The sequence below is a fragment of the Dermacentor albipictus genome, chromosome 8 (genome assembly GCF_038994185.2).
Source record: "Dermacentor albipictus isolate Rhodes 1998 colony chromosome 8, USDA_Dalb.pri_finalv2, whole genome shotgun sequence".
Taxonomy (NCBI): Eukaryota; Metazoa; Arthropoda; class Arachnida; order Ixodida; family Ixodidae; genus Dermacentor; species Dermacentor albipictus.
In genome coordinates this window covers 119,498,213-119,519,015 of record NC_091828.1, presented here as the reverse complement: position 1 = coordinate 119,519,015, position 20,803 = coordinate 119,498,213, and the positions used below count along the sequence as shown (strand labels likewise).

At 44.8% G+C, this 20,803-nt stretch overlaps 2 protein-coding genes across 2 annotated transcripts in view; both read left to right on the top strand.

Moving 5' to 3' along the window:
- The window catches only part of LOC139048561 (uncharacterized), a 36,150-nt gene extending 33,660 nt beyond the window's left edge, over positions 1 to 2,490 (top strand). Inside the window, exon 12 of the mRNA XM_070522974.1 lies at positions 1,949 to 2,490. Coding sequence (XP_070379075.1) covers positions 1,949 to 2,158 — 210 coding nt within the window. The 3' untranslated portion in view covers positions 2,159 to 2,490. The remainder of the gene's footprint in view (positions 1 to 1,948) is intronic.
- A 4,907-nt stretch (positions 2,491 to 7,397) lies between these two features.
- Positions 7,398 to 20,803, top strand: part of LOC139048560 (uncharacterized) — a 30,316-nt gene continuing 16,910 nt past the window's right edge. Inside the window, exons 1-6 of the mRNA XM_070522973.1 lie at positions 7,398 to 7,458; positions 9,396 to 9,603; positions 12,300 to 12,321; positions 14,939 to 15,036; positions 15,878 to 16,336; positions 18,616 to 18,838. Coding sequence (XP_070379074.1) covers positions 9,417 to 9,603; positions 12,300 to 12,321; positions 14,939 to 15,036; positions 15,878 to 16,336; positions 18,616 to 18,838 — 989 coding nt within the window. The 5' untranslated portion in view covers positions 7,398 to 7,458; positions 9,396 to 9,416. The remainder of the gene's footprint in view (positions 7,459 to 9,395; positions 9,604 to 12,299; positions 12,322 to 14,938; positions 15,037 to 15,877; positions 16,337 to 18,615; positions 18,839 to 20,803) is intronic.

The window sequence follows — 20,803 nt, the reverse complement described above, 5'->3', positions numbered from 1 at the left end:
AGATTTATTGAAAGATGGTGGGCAGATTGTTCTAGAGAAACTGGCCACCCTGTATACGCAATGCCTCATAACGTCGAGCGTACCGGAATCTTGGAAAAACGCTAACATAATCCTAATCCATAAGAAAGGGGATGCCAATGACTTGAAAAATTATAGACCGATCAGCTTACTGTCCGTTGCCTACAAACTATTTACTAAGGTAATCACAAATAGAATCAGGAACACTTTAGACTTCTGTCAAGCAAAGGACCAGGCAGGATTCCGTAAAGGCTACTCAACAATAGATCATATTCACACTATTAATCAGGTGATAGAGAAATGTGCGGAATATAACCAACCCTTATATATAGCTTTCATTGATTACGAGAAAGCATTTGATTCTGTCGAAACCTCAGCAGTCATGGAGGCATTACGGAATCAGGGTGTAGACGAGCCATATGTAAAAATACTGAAAAATATCTATAGCGGCTCCACAGCCACCGTAGTCCTCCATAAAGAAAGCAACAAAATCCCAATAAAGAAAGACGTCAGGCAGGGAGATACGATCTCTCCAATGCTATTCACAGCGTGCTTACAGGAGGTATTCAGAGACCTGGATTGGGAAGAAATGGGGATAAAAGTTAATGGAGAATACCTTAGTAACTTGCGATTCGCTGATGATATTGCCTTGCTTAGTAACTCAGGGGACCAACTGCAATGCATGCTCACTGACCTGGAGAGGCAAAGCAGAAGAGTGGGTCTAAAAATTAATCTGCAGAAAACTAAAGTAATGTTTAACAGTCTCGGAAGAGAACAGCAGTTTACAATAGGCAGCGAGGCACTGGAAGTCGTAAGGGAATACATCTACTTAGGGCAGGTAGTGACTGCGGATCCGGATCATGAGACAGAAATAATCAGAAGAATAAGAATGGGCTGGGGTGCGTTTGGCAGGCATTCTCGGATCATGAACAGCAGGTTGCCATTATCCCTCAAGAGAAAAGTGTATAATAGCTGTGTCTTACCAGTACTCACCTAAGGGGCAGAAACCTGGAGGCTTACGAAAAGGGTTCTACTCAAATTGAGGACGACGCAACGAGCTATGGAAAGAAGAATGATAGGTGTAACGTTAAGGGATAAGAAAAGAGCAGATTGGGTGAGGGAACAAACGCGAGTTAATGACATCTTAGTTGAAATCAAGAAAAAGAAATGGGCATGGGCAGGACGTGTAATGAGGAGGGAAGATAACCGATGGTCATTAAGGGTTACGGACTGGATTCCAAGGGAAGGGAAGCGTAGCAGGGGACGGCAGAAAGTTAGGTGGGCGGATGAGATTAAGAAATTTGCAGGGACGGCATGGCCACAATTAGTACATGACCGGGGTTGTTGGAGAAATATGGGAGAGGCCCTTGCCCTGCAGTGGGCGTAACCAGGCTGATGATGATATATATATATATATATATATATATATATATATATATATATATATATATATATATATATATATATACATCTATATATATATATATATATATATATATATATATATATATATATATATATATATATATATATATATATATATATATATATAATGTCGTAAGGAAGAAGAAGTGCGCCATGCAGAAGTGCTCCGCAGCCGGATCGCCAGCGCTACTGAAGTGGGGCTCGGGCTAGACGCTGTCCCTGTGTGTGACTGGCTAAGCCTACGCTGTTGCGTCTTCTTGTCTGCGTCCTTCGTGTCGTCCACAGCCGTGTCCACAGCCGTGTCCACCGTCACTTTCAGTTCGCTCCTCGTATAGGCAGGACGTGTCTCTAGCGAGGTCCTCAATAAAACTTTGCAATGTGGGGAACACGCTTTCCATCGTGGATTGCGGACCTGAAACGGGTTCGACGTAATGCTAATGGATTTTGTCTCGCATTTCGCCGCTGAATCTTCACCGAATTTCTTTCTTTTCGTTTTCCCATGCAGTTGTGCAACGTAAAGGCCTTGTACTCCAGCGTGACGTTTGGAATCGCCGTCTACGATATCGACTACGACGACCATGAAAACAAGTGCTCCTCCCTGAACAGACGCAACCGCAACAGTCGCCTGAAGGCGGTGAAGAAGGTGGTGGAGTCCTTCAGGAAGCAGAGCTTGCATTTTGACGAGAATACCTGTAGACAAAACGTGTTGTCCTAAGTGTGGCCGCCTGTTCTTTTCCTCGGCCCCGACACAGACTGATCACGCGAGGAATGCCGGGAAATATAATATGCATAGTCGGTGCTGCCCGACGTTTTTTCAGCGAACAGCTGCTGACACAGGTGTCCGTCTAGCAGGCCGTGCGTGACAGAAAAAACTCTTCTCGCTTTTGTTCGTCCTTTTGTCACTCTCTGAATGTGTAGCGCTTAAATATGACGCAGGGAAATGGAGAGACTATAGTGCCTAGTGGAACTAATATAGGGAACTCTGGCGTTGTGGTCGTTCAGCTTGCACGGCAATTGTGGTTAGTAAATGTCTGATTTTGAGGTCTATGGCTTGAAGCATTCTTGCGGCGTTATTTACTGGGCTTTATATTCTGTCTTTATTAAAGGAAAGGTGTTAGCATTTCTGTGGTTATAACCAACGAGTAAAGTGCCCGTCCGTCCCTTCGCGTAAGACGATCAATATAGAGCCAGACAGCTGTTGAAGAAGACGACGAACGCGCGCCCAGTGGCATTAGAATTTGTGGCAGGCGCAACTTGAAATTTGTGGGTAGGCCAACTTGAAATTGGATTTCAGGCCAACCTAAATTTGGGCATTCGTTAACTTATATTTGTCGACTGACCAAGTTGAAATGTGTGTGTTGGCCAGCTTAAATTTGGGGGAGGGGGGCAAATTTAAATTTAGGCCAACACGAAATTTGGCTGTGGCCCTACTTGAGATTTTTGGGTGGCCCAATGTCCAATTCAACGCTGCTGAGCGTCCTCCGAGTTACGAAAACCTCGAGGGAGAGCGAGCGAGTTGAGACGCTTGGCGCGTTTTCAGTGGGGCTTGCCGTGGCGCAGTCAGAAAGCCGGCGAGAGCTTTTGGCGACAGGGAACGCGCGAGTGACGCAGGCTTGCGTGAGCGACAACGAGGATGACGTGGCGTCGCGGCGACGCCCTCTCCCCTCGCGCAATGCCTCGAGAGCTATTGCGGCAGCGGGTGTTCCCTTTCAACCTCTGTGCTCCATCGAAGCGCGCACATGCCCGGCGTTGCACCTGAATTGCTACAATTGCCCTGAAGGTGTCGGACGCGGCGAGAAAATCTCAGAATTATCTGCTAAAGCCTAAGCATTTCATGCCACCGGAAAGGCCGTGGGTAGACGCGCATAAGCTAAGAAGGGCACGTAAGCAACGCTAGGCAAGAACAAAGTCGCAGCCGAGCCAAACAATGCTTACGCTTTAGTAGACAATTCTCAGAATTCCTGTAGTTTCTGGCCTAAACTTCTAAGCAATCGTCCACGTCTAAGTACAGAGGGCACAAGCATAAATATTACAAATTGTTCCCCTTACGACGCCGTGTATCTTCGAAAATGAACAATCTGCAAAACCACAGGAGGTGCTTGGAGACAGGGGGGGGGGGGAACGTTCTGGCAAATCCATGCGCTAAGCAGCATTTCCACGCTGGCGCAAACGCCGTGATTGGATCTCCCATAGACGGTGGCGCCATTTCGTAATATGTCATATGTGTAACACAAGGGCACCAATATTAAGGCGCCAAACTGTTTTTGGGCACTTTCAGTAAATGAATAAATGAAATGAAAAATGAGTTAGAGTAATATAAATAAAATAAGTAAATTAGGTAAAGAAATTAAGGAAAGTTGGCAAAGTAAGGAAAGTAAGGAAAGAAAGCGAAGTAGGTGAAGTTAATTAAAACATGTTATGTAAGTAAAGCAACGAAATGTAAGTAAAAGTAAGCTTAAGTTTAAATAAAAGTAGAAGTAATTGTACGTATAAGTAAAAGTAGATTTCAGTAAAGGCGAGTAAAAGTAAAAATAAGTTTAAGTAAGTAAATTCATAAGTTAATGTAAATTAAAGAACGTAAGTAAAATAGGTAAAGTAGTGTAATAAGTGAAGTAAATAAAGAAAGTAAAGAAAGTATGTGAAGTGACTAAAGCAAGGTTAAATAGTAAAATTAAGTAAAGTAATCCAAGCAAGAAGGTCAGTAAAATTAAAAGTAAATGTGAAAGTCAGTAATCGTAAAGGTAAAAATAAAATAAGTAAAAACAAGATTAAGTAAAAGTACCTCTAAGTAAGTGTAAGTGAAAGTAAAAGTAACTAAAAGTAAATGTGCGTAAGTTCAAGTAAGATAAATAAGTTGAACAAAGCTATAGAAAGTAGGTAAAGCAAGTAAAGAAAGCAAGTAAAGAAAGGAGGCAAGTAAACTAGGTAAGTAGAGTAACCAAGTACATCATATAAAGAAAAGAGTACATAAATTAAGTAGAGTAAGTATAGAAAACAATTAACTTGATTAACTAAGTTAATTAAATGAAAGTAAAAGTAAGAAAGTGCAAACGTAAGTAAAAGGAAAACCAAGGAAAAGTAAAAGCATCTTTAAAATAAATGTAAGTTTAAATAAATGTATGTTTAAAATACCTTGCAATATTATGTTGATATATTCATCTATTTGCGGATAAAGTATGATATGATAAAGTATGATAAAGTAAGTAAGGCAGCAAGCAAAGAAATTAATGAAAGTAAGTAAAGTAAATAAGCAAGTGAGAAAGTAACTAAGAAAAGTAACTGACGTAAGAAAATTCAGTTTTTATTGTAAGTAAAGAAAATAAGTAAAGTAACTACAGTAAGTGAAATATGCAAGTGAAATAGGATAAATTAATTTAGTTTAGTTAAGTAAGTAAAGATAAGGCAATAAAGTAAGTGAAGTAAGTAAAATTATGTAAGTAAAAGTAAAATAAGTAACAGTAAGCTTTAGTAAAAAAAATTTCAAGCAGAGAACGTAAGTAAGGTGAGTAAAGTATGTTAAGTAAGTAAAAGTAAGGAAATGTAAAAGTAAGTAAAGAAATATTTAAAGTAAGTAAGATAGTAAGTAAAATAAGTAAAACTAGTAAATTTGGGTTAAGTGGTAAAATAAGTTAAGTTACTGAATGTAAAAGTCAGTAAAAGTGAAACTAAATGAAAATAAAGGTAGAACCAGCACGTAAAAGTAATGGTAAGATAAAGTAAAAGTAAAAGTAAGTTTAAGCCAAAGTAAAAGGAAGTAAACTAATTGTGTGTAATTTAAGTAAGGAAGAGAAGTTAAAGAAAGTAAATATAGTAATTAAATAATTAGGTAATGTTAGTAAAGAAAGAAGGCAAATAGAGAAAGCAAGTAAACCAAGCAAGTAAAGAAAATAGGTAAATTAAGTAAGTAAAAAAGTAAGTAAAATAGTGTAAATAAAGTAAGCAAGTAAAGCCTGTTAGGAAAGTAAGTTTAATAGGTAAGGTAAGTAAAGTAAAGAATGTAAGAAATAAAATGAAATTGAGATAACTAAACTTATATAAATAAAATTAAGTAAAAACTAAAAGTAAGTAAATGTATAAGCAAAAGTAAAAGTAAGCAAATTTAAAAGTAAGTTTAAATACCTTGCGTCATAACCTTGATATGTTCAGCTGTACTATTTGCTCTTGATGGGACTGTCTTAGATTAAGTGAATTTTTGTTGCATTTCGTACCACTTCTGTTGAGATATCCTGTTTTGTTACTCGATATTATGTTCCTTGTGTAACACAAGTGCACCAATATTAAGGCGTAAAACTAATCTTGGACACTTTCAGAAAAAAAAAGAATAATAAATCAAAAAGTAAGATAAGTAAGTTTAAAAAGTAACTAAAGAAACTAACTAAAGTAAATAAGTAAGTAAAAAAATAACTAAGGAAAGTAAGTAAAGTAAGGAAAGAGGGTAAGTAAGTAAAATTACTAATGTGAAGCATGTGAATTAAGTAAAGTGCCTAAACTAAGTAAAATTTTGTTGTTATTGAAGTTATGTAGCTAAAGTAAAGTATGTAACGTAAAAGCCCCCATATAAAAGAAGCTTTAAGTAAGCCTACATTAAGGTTAAAGTAAGTAAGTTAAGTAAATAAAGTAAGTAAAAAAAGAAAGTAAAGTAAGTAAAACAATTAAACTAAGTGAGGAACTTACAGTAATGTAGTAACTTCAGATGAGTAAAAGTAAAAGTTAGTACGTAAAGTAAGTTAAGTAAGAAAAAGTAATATAAAATAAACTAAAAGTAAATTAGGAGTAAGTAAAAAGTAAAGTAAAATAAATTAAGTTATGTAATACCTTGCTTACCTTTAAAGGTAAGGCAAGTACATAAGTACCTTCCATTTACTTATCTTACTTTTAATGGTAAGGCAAGTAAGTAAAGCAATTAAGAAGTAGTAACTAAGTAAGCAAAGTCAAGTAATGAGTTCTTATTCCCTTTTAAGACAAGGCAAGCATTTTAGGCGCCGCAGAAAAAAAGATTGCAGCGTGAGAAATATTTCGACCATAAAATCAAAGCTTATGGTTTCTTTATATTTATACAAAATGAATTATATGAGTTTTATTTTTGTGTTCATTTATTCCATCATTATAGTAATGCGCTGGAATCCATCTATTATTTCCCATACATCTATTTACAAATTTTGTTTATTTATAAATAAAATTTATATAAAAAGATGTTTTCTTTACATTGTTTATAAAATAATATATAAATTTTATGCTCCTCTGCTCCAGCGAAAGAAATCAAGTTATTAGAGGAAACGTCACACTAGTTTCGGCGAGTACCTTCTGCCCCGATAAAGTGGCAACACCGGGGATATGTCGCTCAAAGTCGTCGCTTGCGTGAAGTTCGACTTGCAGGTGACCAGTGGACGCGACAGTTACCTTCATCGCGTCGCCTGTCGCCATGCCCCCCCCCCCCCCCCCCCCCCCGAGGGTACGAGCTATGCTTTGAGGCAACAGCAACAAAAACAGCACTTACATGGGTTTGTGCTTAACTCGGCTTAACCTGGGTAGCTCAAAGAAGCTTCGTGTCATTTTGATTCCAACATAGCGTTCGATCTGTGTGTTTTCGTTTTTAATTTCAAAGCGAAATAGAAACGATATGCAATTTTTTACTTTGGCAATTTATTTTATTTTATTTACAGATCTTTCTTCTCTATGCCTGATTCTTTTCACTTCTATTTGATTCTGCTGCAAATTGTGCCCAACCCTGTATTGCTTATTTTTTAACATTTCAGTGAGAGTTAAGAACGTCAATTACTAAGCGCTATGGCATTGCCTTTTGGTACTCACCTTTTACGTTCGCATTTCTTTCTCCTCCTAGTTCTTTCGGGTATTATATTTCCTACTCGAGGCTGAATCTAATGCTCGCGCTCGTAGTGGGATCGCCCCGTAGTTCTGGGCCATCATCACCATCATCATTTCCTCGAGACACGCAATGCAGCTTCTGTGGAGCCAGCTCCTGCTAGTCATCGAACGGTGCTTCAGTCTGTATCGGTGAGCGGTTATTCTATGTCGTACGCCTCGGAAAAATTATCACTGTAGCGTGAACGAAAAATCGAAGCGCCAAGCTAATAACTGCGTAACCACTCAATAACAGATTGCGATTGTGAGAACTGCCTGTATCTCTTAAAGGGACGAATATGATAACGTGTGCGAGAATGTTGGTGTTCGCGCGGGTTTTCGAAAAAGCCCTGTTCACAAAATTTGTGGAGCGTTTTCGCACATGCGTTTGCCATGGCTCGTTTACGATGGCGGCACAATGCGACAGTCATTGTATACCGAATTTACTTACCTCTACGGTGTCCTTCCCATTCAGTGCGTCGCTTTGAGACATCGAAACAAATCAATCAATCAATCAATCAATCAATCAATCAATCAATCAATCAATCAATCAATCAATCAATCAATCAATCAATCAATCAATCAATCAATCAATCAATAAATCAATCAATCAATCAATCAATCAATCGATCAATCAATCCAGCTAGAACGCGCGCGTGCTTTTATGTGCGTACGTACTTAATCTTTTGCGTCCGCAAAAATAAAAGCTGCTCTGTTCGCCGGACTGCATTGAAACCAGTGGGAATGTTGTTGAAAACTTGGATGGATGTGGAAGCTGGTGCGACTAATCGGCGAGGTATTTTGTGTGCATATGTGTTTCGCGCTTTGAAGTACGAAGCACACAGCATACGACGTAGCTCCTCACACGATCCGCGATGCGTGTGTACGGAACGAGATCGAGTCCTCGAACTACAGGAACCTGTGCTGCAAAGGTTGTTGGGTGCGGCTGTTGGTGCGACAGGCTGAACGAAGGATGACGTGCTCTGTACTAACACGTGTGTTGCGGTGGTTCGTGATAAAAAGAATATTAGAGACTCACCGTCTGAGAAACTGCTAGAAAGAAGGGGGCGGCCACTCTAGTCCTCACTGTCAATGACATGCTGGAATACGAATGAAGGATTGTTCAGACTTACACTTCTTGAACCGCCTTTGTGAAGCGTAGTGTTTATGATATGGGGCGTACATGCAAGTTTTTTTAGCTCTAGAACTAGGACGTGCTACAGTACTCAAACGCTTTGATGCGTCATAGCACGCCTTCAGCGGTAGTAATTTAAAGCAGGCGCTGTCGCGAAGTGACCCTGTCTAAGCGTTCGGTCCGGGCCTATGTTTCCCTAGTTTGCCTTCTTTTGATCAATTGTGCTTTGTAATGACAGATTGTGCTGAGGCCCCGTTTTGTTAGGTATTCAAAAAACAATAGCTCGCACTGGACGTTTCTTCACCGTGACTGAACCAAGGAGAGCTATCCTTATCACGAACAGGTAAACAATAGCTCAGTTTAGATTGATAATTTATTCATTCAAAACTCGATCGTCGTTAATTTTTCCGTAATAGTTCATTGCTAGAAAAAAACGAAGACGAACCATATATATGTATTTTTTTTTTATTTCACGGCAAAATTCTCTGACGTCAAATTGACGTCACGACGCATTAACCGTTATATAAGTGGACTAAGTTCAGTGTCTGGCTCTTTTGGAAAACGTCATAGCCCGTCTTCACCAAATAAGAGCTAATATATATATCTGAGCAGAACCGTGAAGATCCGTGACGCAGGCGCGCCGGTGCTGAAACATCAAGACGGCGTCACCACTATTAAGTCTTCAGTTTCTGCGCGTCTTACTAATTAAGTACCCGCAGAAGTGCGCTAAGCCACTACTCCCATTTCTGCGCGAGGAAGGCCTCGACGCTTCTATGTAAGTGCACATCTAAGGCGTAGGGCAAGCTGTGCAAAAAGAAAGTATACTCTCAGTGTAAGAGTTTCTCCAATACGTATTACAGCAGGGAAATTTGCTAATACGGTTCAGCTCAACCTATACCTTGTCTTTAGGCTTCGTTTGAGCACTGCATGTCAACAGGAATTTTCTTCGTTCCAGCTTGCGAGCTCTATCGCCGTCATGCGGTACGAATCTGCCTATTACAAGGATCCAGCTGCCTACGGACAAGATCCGTATGGACAGGCTCCGTATGGACAGGCTCCGTATGGACAGGCTCCGTACCGACAGGTTCCGTACAGACAGGATCCATACGGCCAGGTCGACAACATGCAGGCGGGTCCCGCCAGTTACGCGTCAGTCCCCATCGGTATGTAATGTAAAAACATTCAATCAACACTGGTTGTGGGGATAGGTGACTTGTAATTGTTGCGGTGTCATATAGCACGATGCGTAACAATGCGTACTGGGACGCTATTGTCTGTCTTGGTCATCACATAGTTCCACGGCCTAATACATCGAGGCAAGTAAAACGCTGCGGCGCATTGCAAGATCTCTTTGCACATAGTTGAGCGGTGGCTTCGACATTCAGTTATTTAGAGCATCGTCACGGCGGAGAAAGGCGACCTCGCGGAGCGCTGTAACCACGCATTTCTGAAATTTTCTGCTTGTCAGATGATGACGCTGCGGACAGGCAAACCTGCCGCCGCATCCATTCTGTGATGAATGAGGACGTCCTTGCCGAGGCTTTTGGCTTTAAGGATAGCAGCGTAAAGGCTAATGACTCTGCGGCCGAGAATTTTAAAAGACTACCGCCAGGATAGTGTTCGCGCAAAGGCAGGGAACGTGAACCTATTAGGGCAATAAATCTGTTCAATATAACAGCGCGAAAGTCACAACGCACGGAGATGCAGACAGGACGAGAGCGCTGCTTGAATCACGGTCCGTTTTCCGTTTCGCTTTATTGTTTCGAAGATGTTCTAACTCTTCCACCTTGCTAATATGATCCCATAAATCTCTATTACGATCGATGGTTCGTTTACCACCCACCATATTATGCTAGCAGAAAGGCAAACATAACAAGCTTAGAGGTATCTGTCTGCGAACCGTTTGGAAGCAAATGGTTTTAGTATCCATTCTTAAGTAGCATCAGATTTTATGCAAACGTGATGGTGTGGCGGTGGAACAGCGTCTTTCTTGTTTTGTGTACGCGGATGACATTGGTTTTATTATAGGAGATTGGGATATATATTGAGCTTATAGCATCTACACAGCGGGAAAAGCATCTTACATTTAGCGAAGATAAACTAGGCTTTTATCGTGTTTAAAGGTACGATTGATCAGCCGGTCACGTTACAGTGAAACACTAAATCAATGGTAGGTGAGTACTTATGCCTAGAATTATGTGAAAAAGGGGACACATTGACAAGGATGGTTTAATCAGAGCTCAACGGTATAATGGCGTGGCCATGGTGGAACATATGAAGGTACAACATATATGAAGTAGCTGTAGATGCATGGAAGAGAGTGGCTAACGTTTGCTGACTCGGTGCTGCTCTTAAAATCAGAAAAATAGTCAGAAGTGGACGTTAACCAGAGAGCTATCGAAAAAGTAGCTGTTAAGATGCGGAAAAACCGCAAGGGAAGCGGTGCAAGGCGACACAACCTGGACGTCCTAACTTCTGAAGGCTCAAAACAAAATCTACTTGAAAAGATGACTGGGGGATTGGTATAGATGAAAATAGACAGGCGGCTGGGTCATTCGTGTATTCGCAAATCGTACATATGTGCCCTTCTAGTGCTGCACAAAGGACCGAGAAACTAACTAGCGAGTATTACGCTAGCACTGCGAATAGTGGCAGATACAAGTGTATTAAATGTAAAGTCGGGGATCAGAGGAACATTTACCGGATAGATTCACTGCATAGGAAGCCAGCTGGAAAAATGTATCAAACAGCCAGAAATAAAATGAGCAGAGAAAAAAGTATTTATGATAATTGGAGGGGGAGTGCTGTACGTGCGGAGAAAGAGGCAGGGTGTCATAGCGCGAAGTTGCATGGAGCTGTGCACGGAGTTGTCGAAGAATACATCGTGCGTAGCGTTTGACAATGGAGCAGAAACCATTTATAGTACCTTCTGGTGCCCTGTGACTGTACCCATCCATCAATAAATGTAGAACTGGCTTCCCTGCTCAAAGCAGGGAAACCAGTTCGGGGAAGATTGTCTGGGAAGAACGAGAAGTTTAGTGGCGCCTTGCCGCCACCACGTTTCAAAATAGATGCTCACGTCATAACAATTATCATGATGGTCATCAACTGGTGATGGCCAGGACGATGATAATCACCGACAGTGATAGAAGAGCAGCTGATAATCATAAAAATTACCTTCTCGATCACCATCATTGTCTGCTGCTGTGGTGACGATCATGATGAAGATTATGATCGTTATTACCAGCATCGTCTGCTGCTGCTTCATGCAAGCGCAACTCTTTATAATGCAGCGGAGCATCTTAACGTTGTTTTTCCAGGAGTTCCGAAGGGTTCTTCAAGTTGTATCGGAATTTCTCTCAAAGCTCCCCTGGCGTACTGAGAAGGATTGTTCTCAAGATCGCGTGGGATTCTACAAAACATATCAAGTAGTAGTGAGGCATAAACATTACAACAAACCACAAAGACAACTCCAAAGGCAGGTGTAGACGGGGGACATACATTCTTATATGTCCATTTGTCTCAGTTTATGATCTTTTTTCATCGAATCATCAGTTGTAATCGAATACCAGCTGGCACGCTGTAATGCCTTGCTTAACCACACGGGAATATTTATTCGAACTATTCTGCAGTTCTGCGATTAGATGTTTCCTTCTCAAATCTACTGCACGCTACGTGATCCGTTTTCACGTGTGCTTGTGTCGGTCAGATAAAGACTTGTGCGTCAGATCGCGCTACTGAATGCACGGTTCTAAATACGCACGATGTTTGTTTTTATCTGTTTTTTTTGGTGGGAAAGGCATGGCACGTATGCTACTCAATCTAGCTGTTTTCCTTTTCTTGCCCTTTCTTCACGCAGAACCTGAGGAGGACCAGTCGTCGTAAGTAACCCTATTTATCGTATACTGGTCAACACGTACGTTCCCAAACTGTTCGATCCGTCTGGGCAATGCGTCGGAAAGGTGGTTGCTGGAGCAGCTGAAATGTGTTAGTGCATTTTGAAAACCGTTAGGTTGCACGCTCTGAAGGATGCATGAAACAACCTCATCACCATTGTAATGAACGTGACTACGGTGCTTGCCATCACGAATTCTACGGGGGACTCTTAATAGGGTCTGGAAGAGTAAAGGAAAATGCGCAGGCAACATGATCAGACGGGACTCAAGAATACTAACTTACTGCATGCCAGTCAGTTATGAGTTCATCGCTGTAGAGCAAAACTGATGCGAATACCGTTTATTTATGCATAACAACGCATTCAGCGTAAAATTATTTCCTTTATCCATAGAGCTCACACGCTCTGCAATTAGCATTGCGTGAGGGGGGCTCAATTGTTCACAAAGAAAGAGATAAACATCTAGTAATACAATGCTATATATATATATATATATTGTGGCTAGTATTGATGACGTTATCACCAATAAAGTTTGCCACGATGTTCATATTTTTCTAGTAAAACCAGTAATGCCGAGACGCACGTAGATATGAACCTGTTTGCTAAAGTAAGCCGTGATTAACTAGTGGGAGATGTTTGAAACGCGCCTCTTCACCGTACGTAAACTATGCTGTTTTATCGTGCCCTCTTAAGATGGCGCTGAAGAAGGGCGTCTGTGCTGTGGTGCGGCTTCACCTTCGGGATCGGGGCATCATTCCTACTCCAGCAGTTTTCACTGCGATCATACAGTTTACTATGTTTGCGATAGCAATTATACGGACACTTCAGGCGCATTTCTGCCGTCGCCGTGAGGTTCCATATGAGTGGTGGTGGTGGTGATAACTTTATTGCACACAGGGGAGTTGCGGACACGTAGGTCCTTGGGCCCCCGCACGGCCCCACTGCACTCAAACGTTCATGTCCCGGAGGCTCTTGACGCTGGCAGCCCGGCCTGTGGCGATGGCTTGCTTGGCCGGGTCCTCGGAGCGCAGTAGGGTCTCCCAAGCTTCCCAAGTAGTAAGGTGCTCCAGGCCCCGGGGGGGAGGATCCGCCGGGCAGAGGAAAAGAATGTGATCGAGAGTGGCTTTGGGGTGGTGGCAGAGGGTACAGGAGGGGTCGGTGTGGACGTGGTGATAGCGCGAGCGTATATAAGGGGAGGGTAAGGTGCGTGTTTGGAGCCGCCTCCAAAGTGTCTGGTGATAATTGTCGAGGGAGGGATAGCGTGACCCGGCGAACGCGGTTCAATGTCACATGCACGAGCGAGGAACGCGGCCCGGATTCCGTGCCCTCTCCCGTGGCGCGAGAGGAAACGAGGGTCAGGCGAGGGAGGAGGGGCGTTCTCCTCTGACGGCTGCTGCGGTCTGTCGATGTCCTCCTTGCCCTCCTCATTTAGCGTTCTGCGCATGCGCAGTAACGACCCGCTATATTATAGCCTGCGCCATGGTATAGCATACCCTAAAGCCTTCTCTTGCGGCGTCTACTACGACGTCAGCCACGCGAACCGCGGACGCCGTAGTAGATGCCTTTGGCGGACGCCGTGAGGATGCGTTGCCGGCGCTCCAGTGTCTTGAAAGCCACCTCCGACGTGGCCAAACTGCGCGCCCGCGCGGGCCTCATCTTCAAAGCGATCTGCGATGTTCGCAGGGTGCGCGTAGTGCCGGTAGCTTTGTAGGCGCTGTGCTTTCGACGTTTCGTTGGCGTTGAAGCGACAGATGCGCGGAGGTCTATTAGCTCGCGCCTGGTGCCGTTCCTAAATTACTATATATATATATATATATATATATATATATATATATATATATATATATATATATATATATATATATATATATATCGGTATGCTGAAAAAACTGGCTGTGGCGGTTAAGCCCAGGATGCGAAGCATACTAGCCTTTGTTTTAACGCGATAGCGTTAAGGAGCTCGTGTCGCAGAAAAGCCGGTGTCGTCGGCGTCGGCTCAGGCGTGCGGTGCTTGCTCAGGCGCACATTTCGTTGTCGCGCCGAACGCTGCGTTGCTCGACGCTCACCGCGTCTGATGCGGGGCGCGTAGTCGCTGCGCCGTAGCAAAGCCACCTAGAAACAGTCTCTGTAGCACGCCGCAACCTTCGCTTCTCATTCCAACGAGCAGCTCTGTCTCCAGGAGGCATCTCACCTCGTGAGTGTCTAGCAGAGGCAAGCGCAGCTGCTTATATACGACCGCGACGCCGCGAGCGACGGCGCGAGTTGGAGCCCCGTTTCTCCTCTGTCGTGACGTCACGGTGTCACGTGGTATTGAAGGCGACACCGCCGCGCCTGAGGAGCTGGGTTGAGCTCTAGTAATATGCTTCGCATAAAATTAATCCGGAGCTCTAAAAAAATATGCGGCATCTCTCCGAACGCACTGTGCTATTTCCAAACATTAAACTGAACAGTGAACGTCTCGGCCTGCCTGGCACTGTGGCAACCACGTGACCACGTTGTTGTGGCAGAATGCGCCACTCAGTTTCCTTCGTAAATGTCACCTTCTTACTCGTGCGACCGCGTGACCTGCTTTGATATTCCTTGCTTTTTTTGTATTTGCGCAGAGGGGTCAGCTTGTGCCTGATCGCGATGGGGCTGTGCGCCACCGTGATGCTTCTGATCGGAATTTCAGGCACCACACTGGCATTCCTGGAGACCTATGGTGAGCCCCCTTTCCCTCGTTCACGAGTTTCTTGCGGAGTTTCTACGTGCTGTGACTTAAATACAGGCTGGTGACACTACGAATCAGTCGTCCTCTGTCCCGCTCTCTCTCTCTCTCTCGCTGCGTTGGCATCTTGAAAGGAAGCTTTGTGTAAACTCTGAGTTCTCTATTCAATGGCACGTGGCACGCAGGAATACTCTAAGTTGTGAACTGCTGGAACAAGCTAAATAAAATTCGTTGCATTTAAGAAAGAAAGATAAGCTATGCGAGGACGCCAAGCGACGTTGAGCACGGCATGTCAAGTTTCCAGACGTGAGAACGAACAAACGTCGAATCCGACCAACTCTGATACATGTTGCGCGATACATTGTCGGACAGTTACTAACAGGTCGTCGCCCGCCGTGCAAGCTTGACTTTTCTGCAACGTATTGAATGTTTGCTGCCCTTACGACTCTTCATGAACACCAGTTTGAGTTCGACAAGGTACACTATACTATGACCGTAGTGGGTGCTCTCAAACGCGACCATTCCTGCGCGGACGAGAAACGAGCAGGCGAGCTTAACCTCCCGGAACGCCGCTCGCGAGGCTAAAGTTTAGCGGCGACTGCTTCAGGCGTGGCGCGACAAAGGCGCCATCTGCGTCCACGACACACCAATCTCAGAGTAACGGTTTCCTCCCTCTGCACAACGATATCAAAGTTTGGTGCGTATACGCCGTGCGGTTGCAAAGTTAATGCTGTAACACGCTTTCCTTACATCGGTTTCAGCGAGCGATCCCCTTTGACCGTTGCTTTAAGGAACGTTTAATTCACGTCAACATAACAACCCATTGCGCTCGCAGAAGACGATTCCTCCGAACCGGAAGAGGTCGACTTTCCGGAGCGCGGCGGTTCTTCTTCTGACAGTTCTCCGCCTGATCCAGTGCCTATTCCCATGCCGCCAGCCAAATCGAGGGTGCCGGCGCCTGTTGTGACTAAGACGTCCCCCGCAGTGACAACTATGGGCTCCACAGCGCCCACGATGCGCCCCACAGCGCCCACAGCGCCCCCTGCCGAGCCCCCTATTGTGCCCACGGTTCGTCCCCAGGCGCCCACGGTTCGTCCCCAGGCGCCCACGGTTCGTCCCCAGGCGCCCACGGTTCGTCCTCAGGCGCCCGCGGTTCGTCCTCAGGCGCCCACGATACGATCTACAGCGTCCACAGAGACCCCTGACACGACCACGGACACTCCTTATACCACCACGGAGACCCTCCCTGATACAACCACGGAGCCCCCTGGCACACCGCCCATACCCGAAGAAGGCAAGTCTAACTCGCCGCGGTATTTCAGCGCCTATGGTGTTGCGCCGCTGAGCTTCACGTCGCGGGTTGCATAAAGTGCAGAAACGCTCGTGTACTTAGGTTTGGGCGCACGTTATAAACCTGATCTGCATCTTGCTAATAGGATTTATATCGGAAGACAGAATAAGCAAGAGACATACTGACAGGCAGGTGAGTAGATAGACAGACATCAAGGTAGACAAGCACACATACGGATAACTAGACAGGCAGAAAAGTAAGAAGGCTGTTTAAGGTTATGCTTAGATGATGCGAGTTGTGGTTGTTGCCAGCATTTCGTGTGGAGCGTGAACAGTTGAAATTTGTTCAAGGCACAGATGTTCAGCGCATTACGTTGTCCTGCCAAATGCGTAACGTTAAGAAGTTAAATTGTGAAGATCTATGTATAGCACTTGCTTATAGGCCAGTTCGCTGTTTCGGAACCGAATGCAATGATTAATATTTCGATTTCATTCGCATTGTTGTTGTTAAAAGATGTATTAGTGACCATAAAAAGTTTCCACCCCCAGGACTTGGATCCATTAGGGCGGGAAGAGCGACAAAGGAGCCGGTCAGTTCAGGTATTATCGACCATCTTTGAGTCCTGTAGAAACCGAAGTAATAATTGAAGTATGAGGCACCATCTTTCGCGGGGACCAGTGAGAAGGCTCGAGGCGGCGAAGTTCTGAGGTCTCTAAGTAGGAGGGAGGGTGGATATCGTTCCTCCAAAGTGCTCGGCGAAAGCCGAGCAGAGCCAGAGTATATGTTGCTGATCCAGCACCGGCTTCCCTGGACAGGAGCGGCAAGTGGCTGATGCCAGGTTTGGAGGCGCATCTTGGCGCGGCAGAGTGGTGTCGTTGCTGTCTCCGTGACGATGCCTCGCAGGCGTGTGGCTTTAGCACGAGTAAGCTTCCCTCGCAGAGGCGTAGGATTTTCGGGGAGGATGTTCAGGAGCGCGACCCTTCGATCCTCATTCACCTCTGCCACGACTGTGTCCGGATCGAGGGGGTATGGGTCGTCCGGCACTATGGCCAATTCTCTGAGGGGCAGGAAAAAAGCTCTCTTGCCATAGAGTCTGTTATTCGCTTGCCATTGACCCCAGAGTGAACTGGTATCCACGTGAGGCGGACACTGTGGCCCGCCTCATCGGCTATTCACAGCGCCCGGTGTCCCGAAGGAACAGCACCACTGCGTGAGTCCAACCGGGCGCAGGCCTTTATCGAGGCTTGCGCGCCTGTGAAAACAATGTGATGAGTGAAGGCTGCCAAGGGAGGCTTGAGGACGGCGTCGCATGCAGCGGATATCGCAGCGAGTTCCGCCGTTAATGGGTCTTTGCAGGTCGGGCGGCTGGCCATGGCGGTACATGGGCAATATTACGCTATGGCTGAAGCTTCGTCACCAAGCGCAACGTTCTGTGTAGACAGCACAGTGAAGGGGAGAAGCGTCGCGAACTTCGACTTAATGCCACCTTGTTTAAGACAGCTGCCTCTCTTACGTGATCGGCATTCTCGTTTCGGGGAATCGGTGCTGACAATCCCACGGAGCAGGAAATTAGAGCTTGAGGCATCAAGGTGATTGACAGGTGCAGAAACGAGTGGATGCTGCGAACGAATATCGTTGTTCTTAGTCGGAATTGATGTGAATGCTTGGCAGTCTCGGCTGTTGCCTCGATCGGATTCATCCAGGGCCATTTGGGCAAGGCGTTGCAAAGGTGTGAAACGCGGCAGGCCGGTGACGGCCTTCATGGCTTCATGGTTCAGAGATTCGAGCTTTTTTTTTTTCATTGCTTTTGTGTCAGACTGTGGAAATCATAGGATCGCACCGCTCGTGAGATCAGTAGAGTAGTCACGAGATGAAGGAGAGTCCGCTGCTCACTGCCCCCGCTTTTGGACGCGATGTGTTGGATTAGTTAGAGTATCTGACGCCAGGTCCGAGTGATGTTGCGAATTCATGCTGCTCCATCAACATCTGTGTCGATGTGGAGGCCTATAACTCGAACACTGCTTTGTGAGATTCCCCGCTGATCTTAACCCGCGCGAAAAAAAAAAACGCATACCACATTAGTTGCTAAAGATTTGATCGGAGAGTGGTCACAATTGAAGAGTGAATTTCATATCTCTTCAGTGAGCAAAATACCACTCAGCAAGCGGGAGTTGAGTATCGACTTCGCCTGCAGAATTGCTCTTTCCAATGATACAGACATGATTTCCATGATCTGGACGATGCCCGCTGCTGTGTTTTCCTTACGAACACTGCCTGCGCAGCAATCGACAAGCAGCCCGTGCTGTGTACCATGACCGATACTAATATCATCACTCCGGCGTTCCCGCCGGACGCGCTGTGCGACTTCCTCTTCTTCGACTCGCTGTACAAGGAAGGCCACAACCTGCTCCCCGACAAGGCGACCTACAGCACCGACCTCCTCTTCTTCCTCTACGACCACCGCTCTTACCGGCGTACAACCCTTGGCGTTGGCTTCGCATTCGAGTGAGCGGCCGGAGCCATTTTTAGTGTCCCCAGGCGCATACAAGTGTCCCAGAGTGTCCCCATGCATTTCAGTGCCCCAATTAGTGTTAATTTTTAGTGACAGCATGTTTAGCGTTTCTCAGTTTTTAGTGTTCCCCTACTTCTACCTTCACCATGTTTGCTTTAAGTTCACCGCGCATGCTTCCATGATTGACACGTCGCCTAGTTTGCAGCGACCTTCTTATGCAATTGCCTGTTACCAAGTGATCGCCGCAAACTAGCACGTCCGGCCTCGCTGCGTCAAAATTCGCATGCTTCTATCTGCGCCAGCCGCAAAACCGCGTCGTCTTGCTTTTAGGGGCAGTAAAGTGGAAAGTTGGGCTAGTTGATGAGTGATCGTCATACCTTCCTGATGAAGCAGCGCACTGACACGGACACAGTCAAGACAAACAGGAAGAGACGACACTCGCTGCACTCGCAACTATTTCATTTCAGAACACATACTTCATATTTATATACCTGGGCACGCTCAGGCGTCAAAGAAAATCAAGGCAAGATTAAAGGCATTTTTTGAAAATCATTTGCCCGCGCATGCTCGGGCGTCAAAGATATGGCACCTATCTATCATGGTGTGCAATCCTATTGTAATTTGTTGCAACCCTAACAACCATTTTTATTACACAATTTTTTTCTTTTTAGTGTACTTACAAAAAGGACTTTGCGCCCTCACATTGGTGTTCCATTATTTTCGGCAGGCTGAAAACGTCAGTGTATACGTTACCTCCTTCTTCCTCGTTTTACTGCCACCGGACATGGAGCACCCTACAACTACGCAGAATGCCATCTCATTTAAAGAAACAATTACATTCCACTCTATTAAAGTGGATGACCAGTGAAGCTATCTAACACATGACACAGAGGTGGCACAACATTTTGAACAAAGGTGCGAATGCATTTATTGTCTTTATCGGGGGTCATCGTGATGATAGGCATACGCACACACTTTCTCGTATCACCCCTGTTATTATTATAATAAATTCCAACATATTCGCATATAGTCCGGACTCCCGAGGAGTAACGCGCCTTTGAAGAGCGACGGCAGGAACAGAGACGATAATGCAATCGTCGCCTGCAGGGGTCAAAAACCACCGATGGAGATCGTGCAGAAAACGTCAAGCGCCTACGAGACGTCGGTCTTCCTAGGCGCGTTGCTCCTAGGCAGTACGGACTATACGATTCCTCCCCATTAGGACGACAGGAGAGAAGGGAAATTCAAGGATTGAGAACGGCAACTTCTGCTTCTGTTCATTTTTATGGATATACGCACGCGTGGACGATGGGACCGCCGCCCCATGAAGGCGGAGGAAAGCAGACACGCCTGAAATTTCGACGGTAACTGGATAGATAGATAGATAGATAGATAGATAGATAGATAGTACTTTTATTCATGTCAATTCTCATACACCAAAATCAGGCCTACCAAAGCCTCACCAAGGGCTTGAGTGGCAGCGCCTGGCAGACAGCGAACATTAGCAAAACAAAGGAAAATTGAGATGTTGCAACGAACTCGGCAAACAAACAAAACAAAAAAAGAATTTAACTACTCAGAGAGACAGATATAGAAACATAACTATTACAACAGCAAAAGGATGACAGTAATGCGAAATTAAGACAGTAACACTCGATTAAATCATTATGGGGTAGGAAGTAATGCGGAGACATACCGCAAAATTTTTGTCAGGGTGTATTTTGTTTTCATGCGGAATACACTAGGTGGCATACTATTGAAACAGGCAGGTACGTAGTATTGACGTGTGCGCTTTCCGTATCGGGTTGAGGAGCGAGGAATGTAGTAACGGTATTTTGGTCTTAAATCACGTGCAGGGACATATGGAATGGTGAACTGACTGTACCAGAAATGTTTAAGCACAATAGTTTCTGTTAATAAAGCGTTAAAATTTGGAAGCTTTAATCTTCTAAAAATAT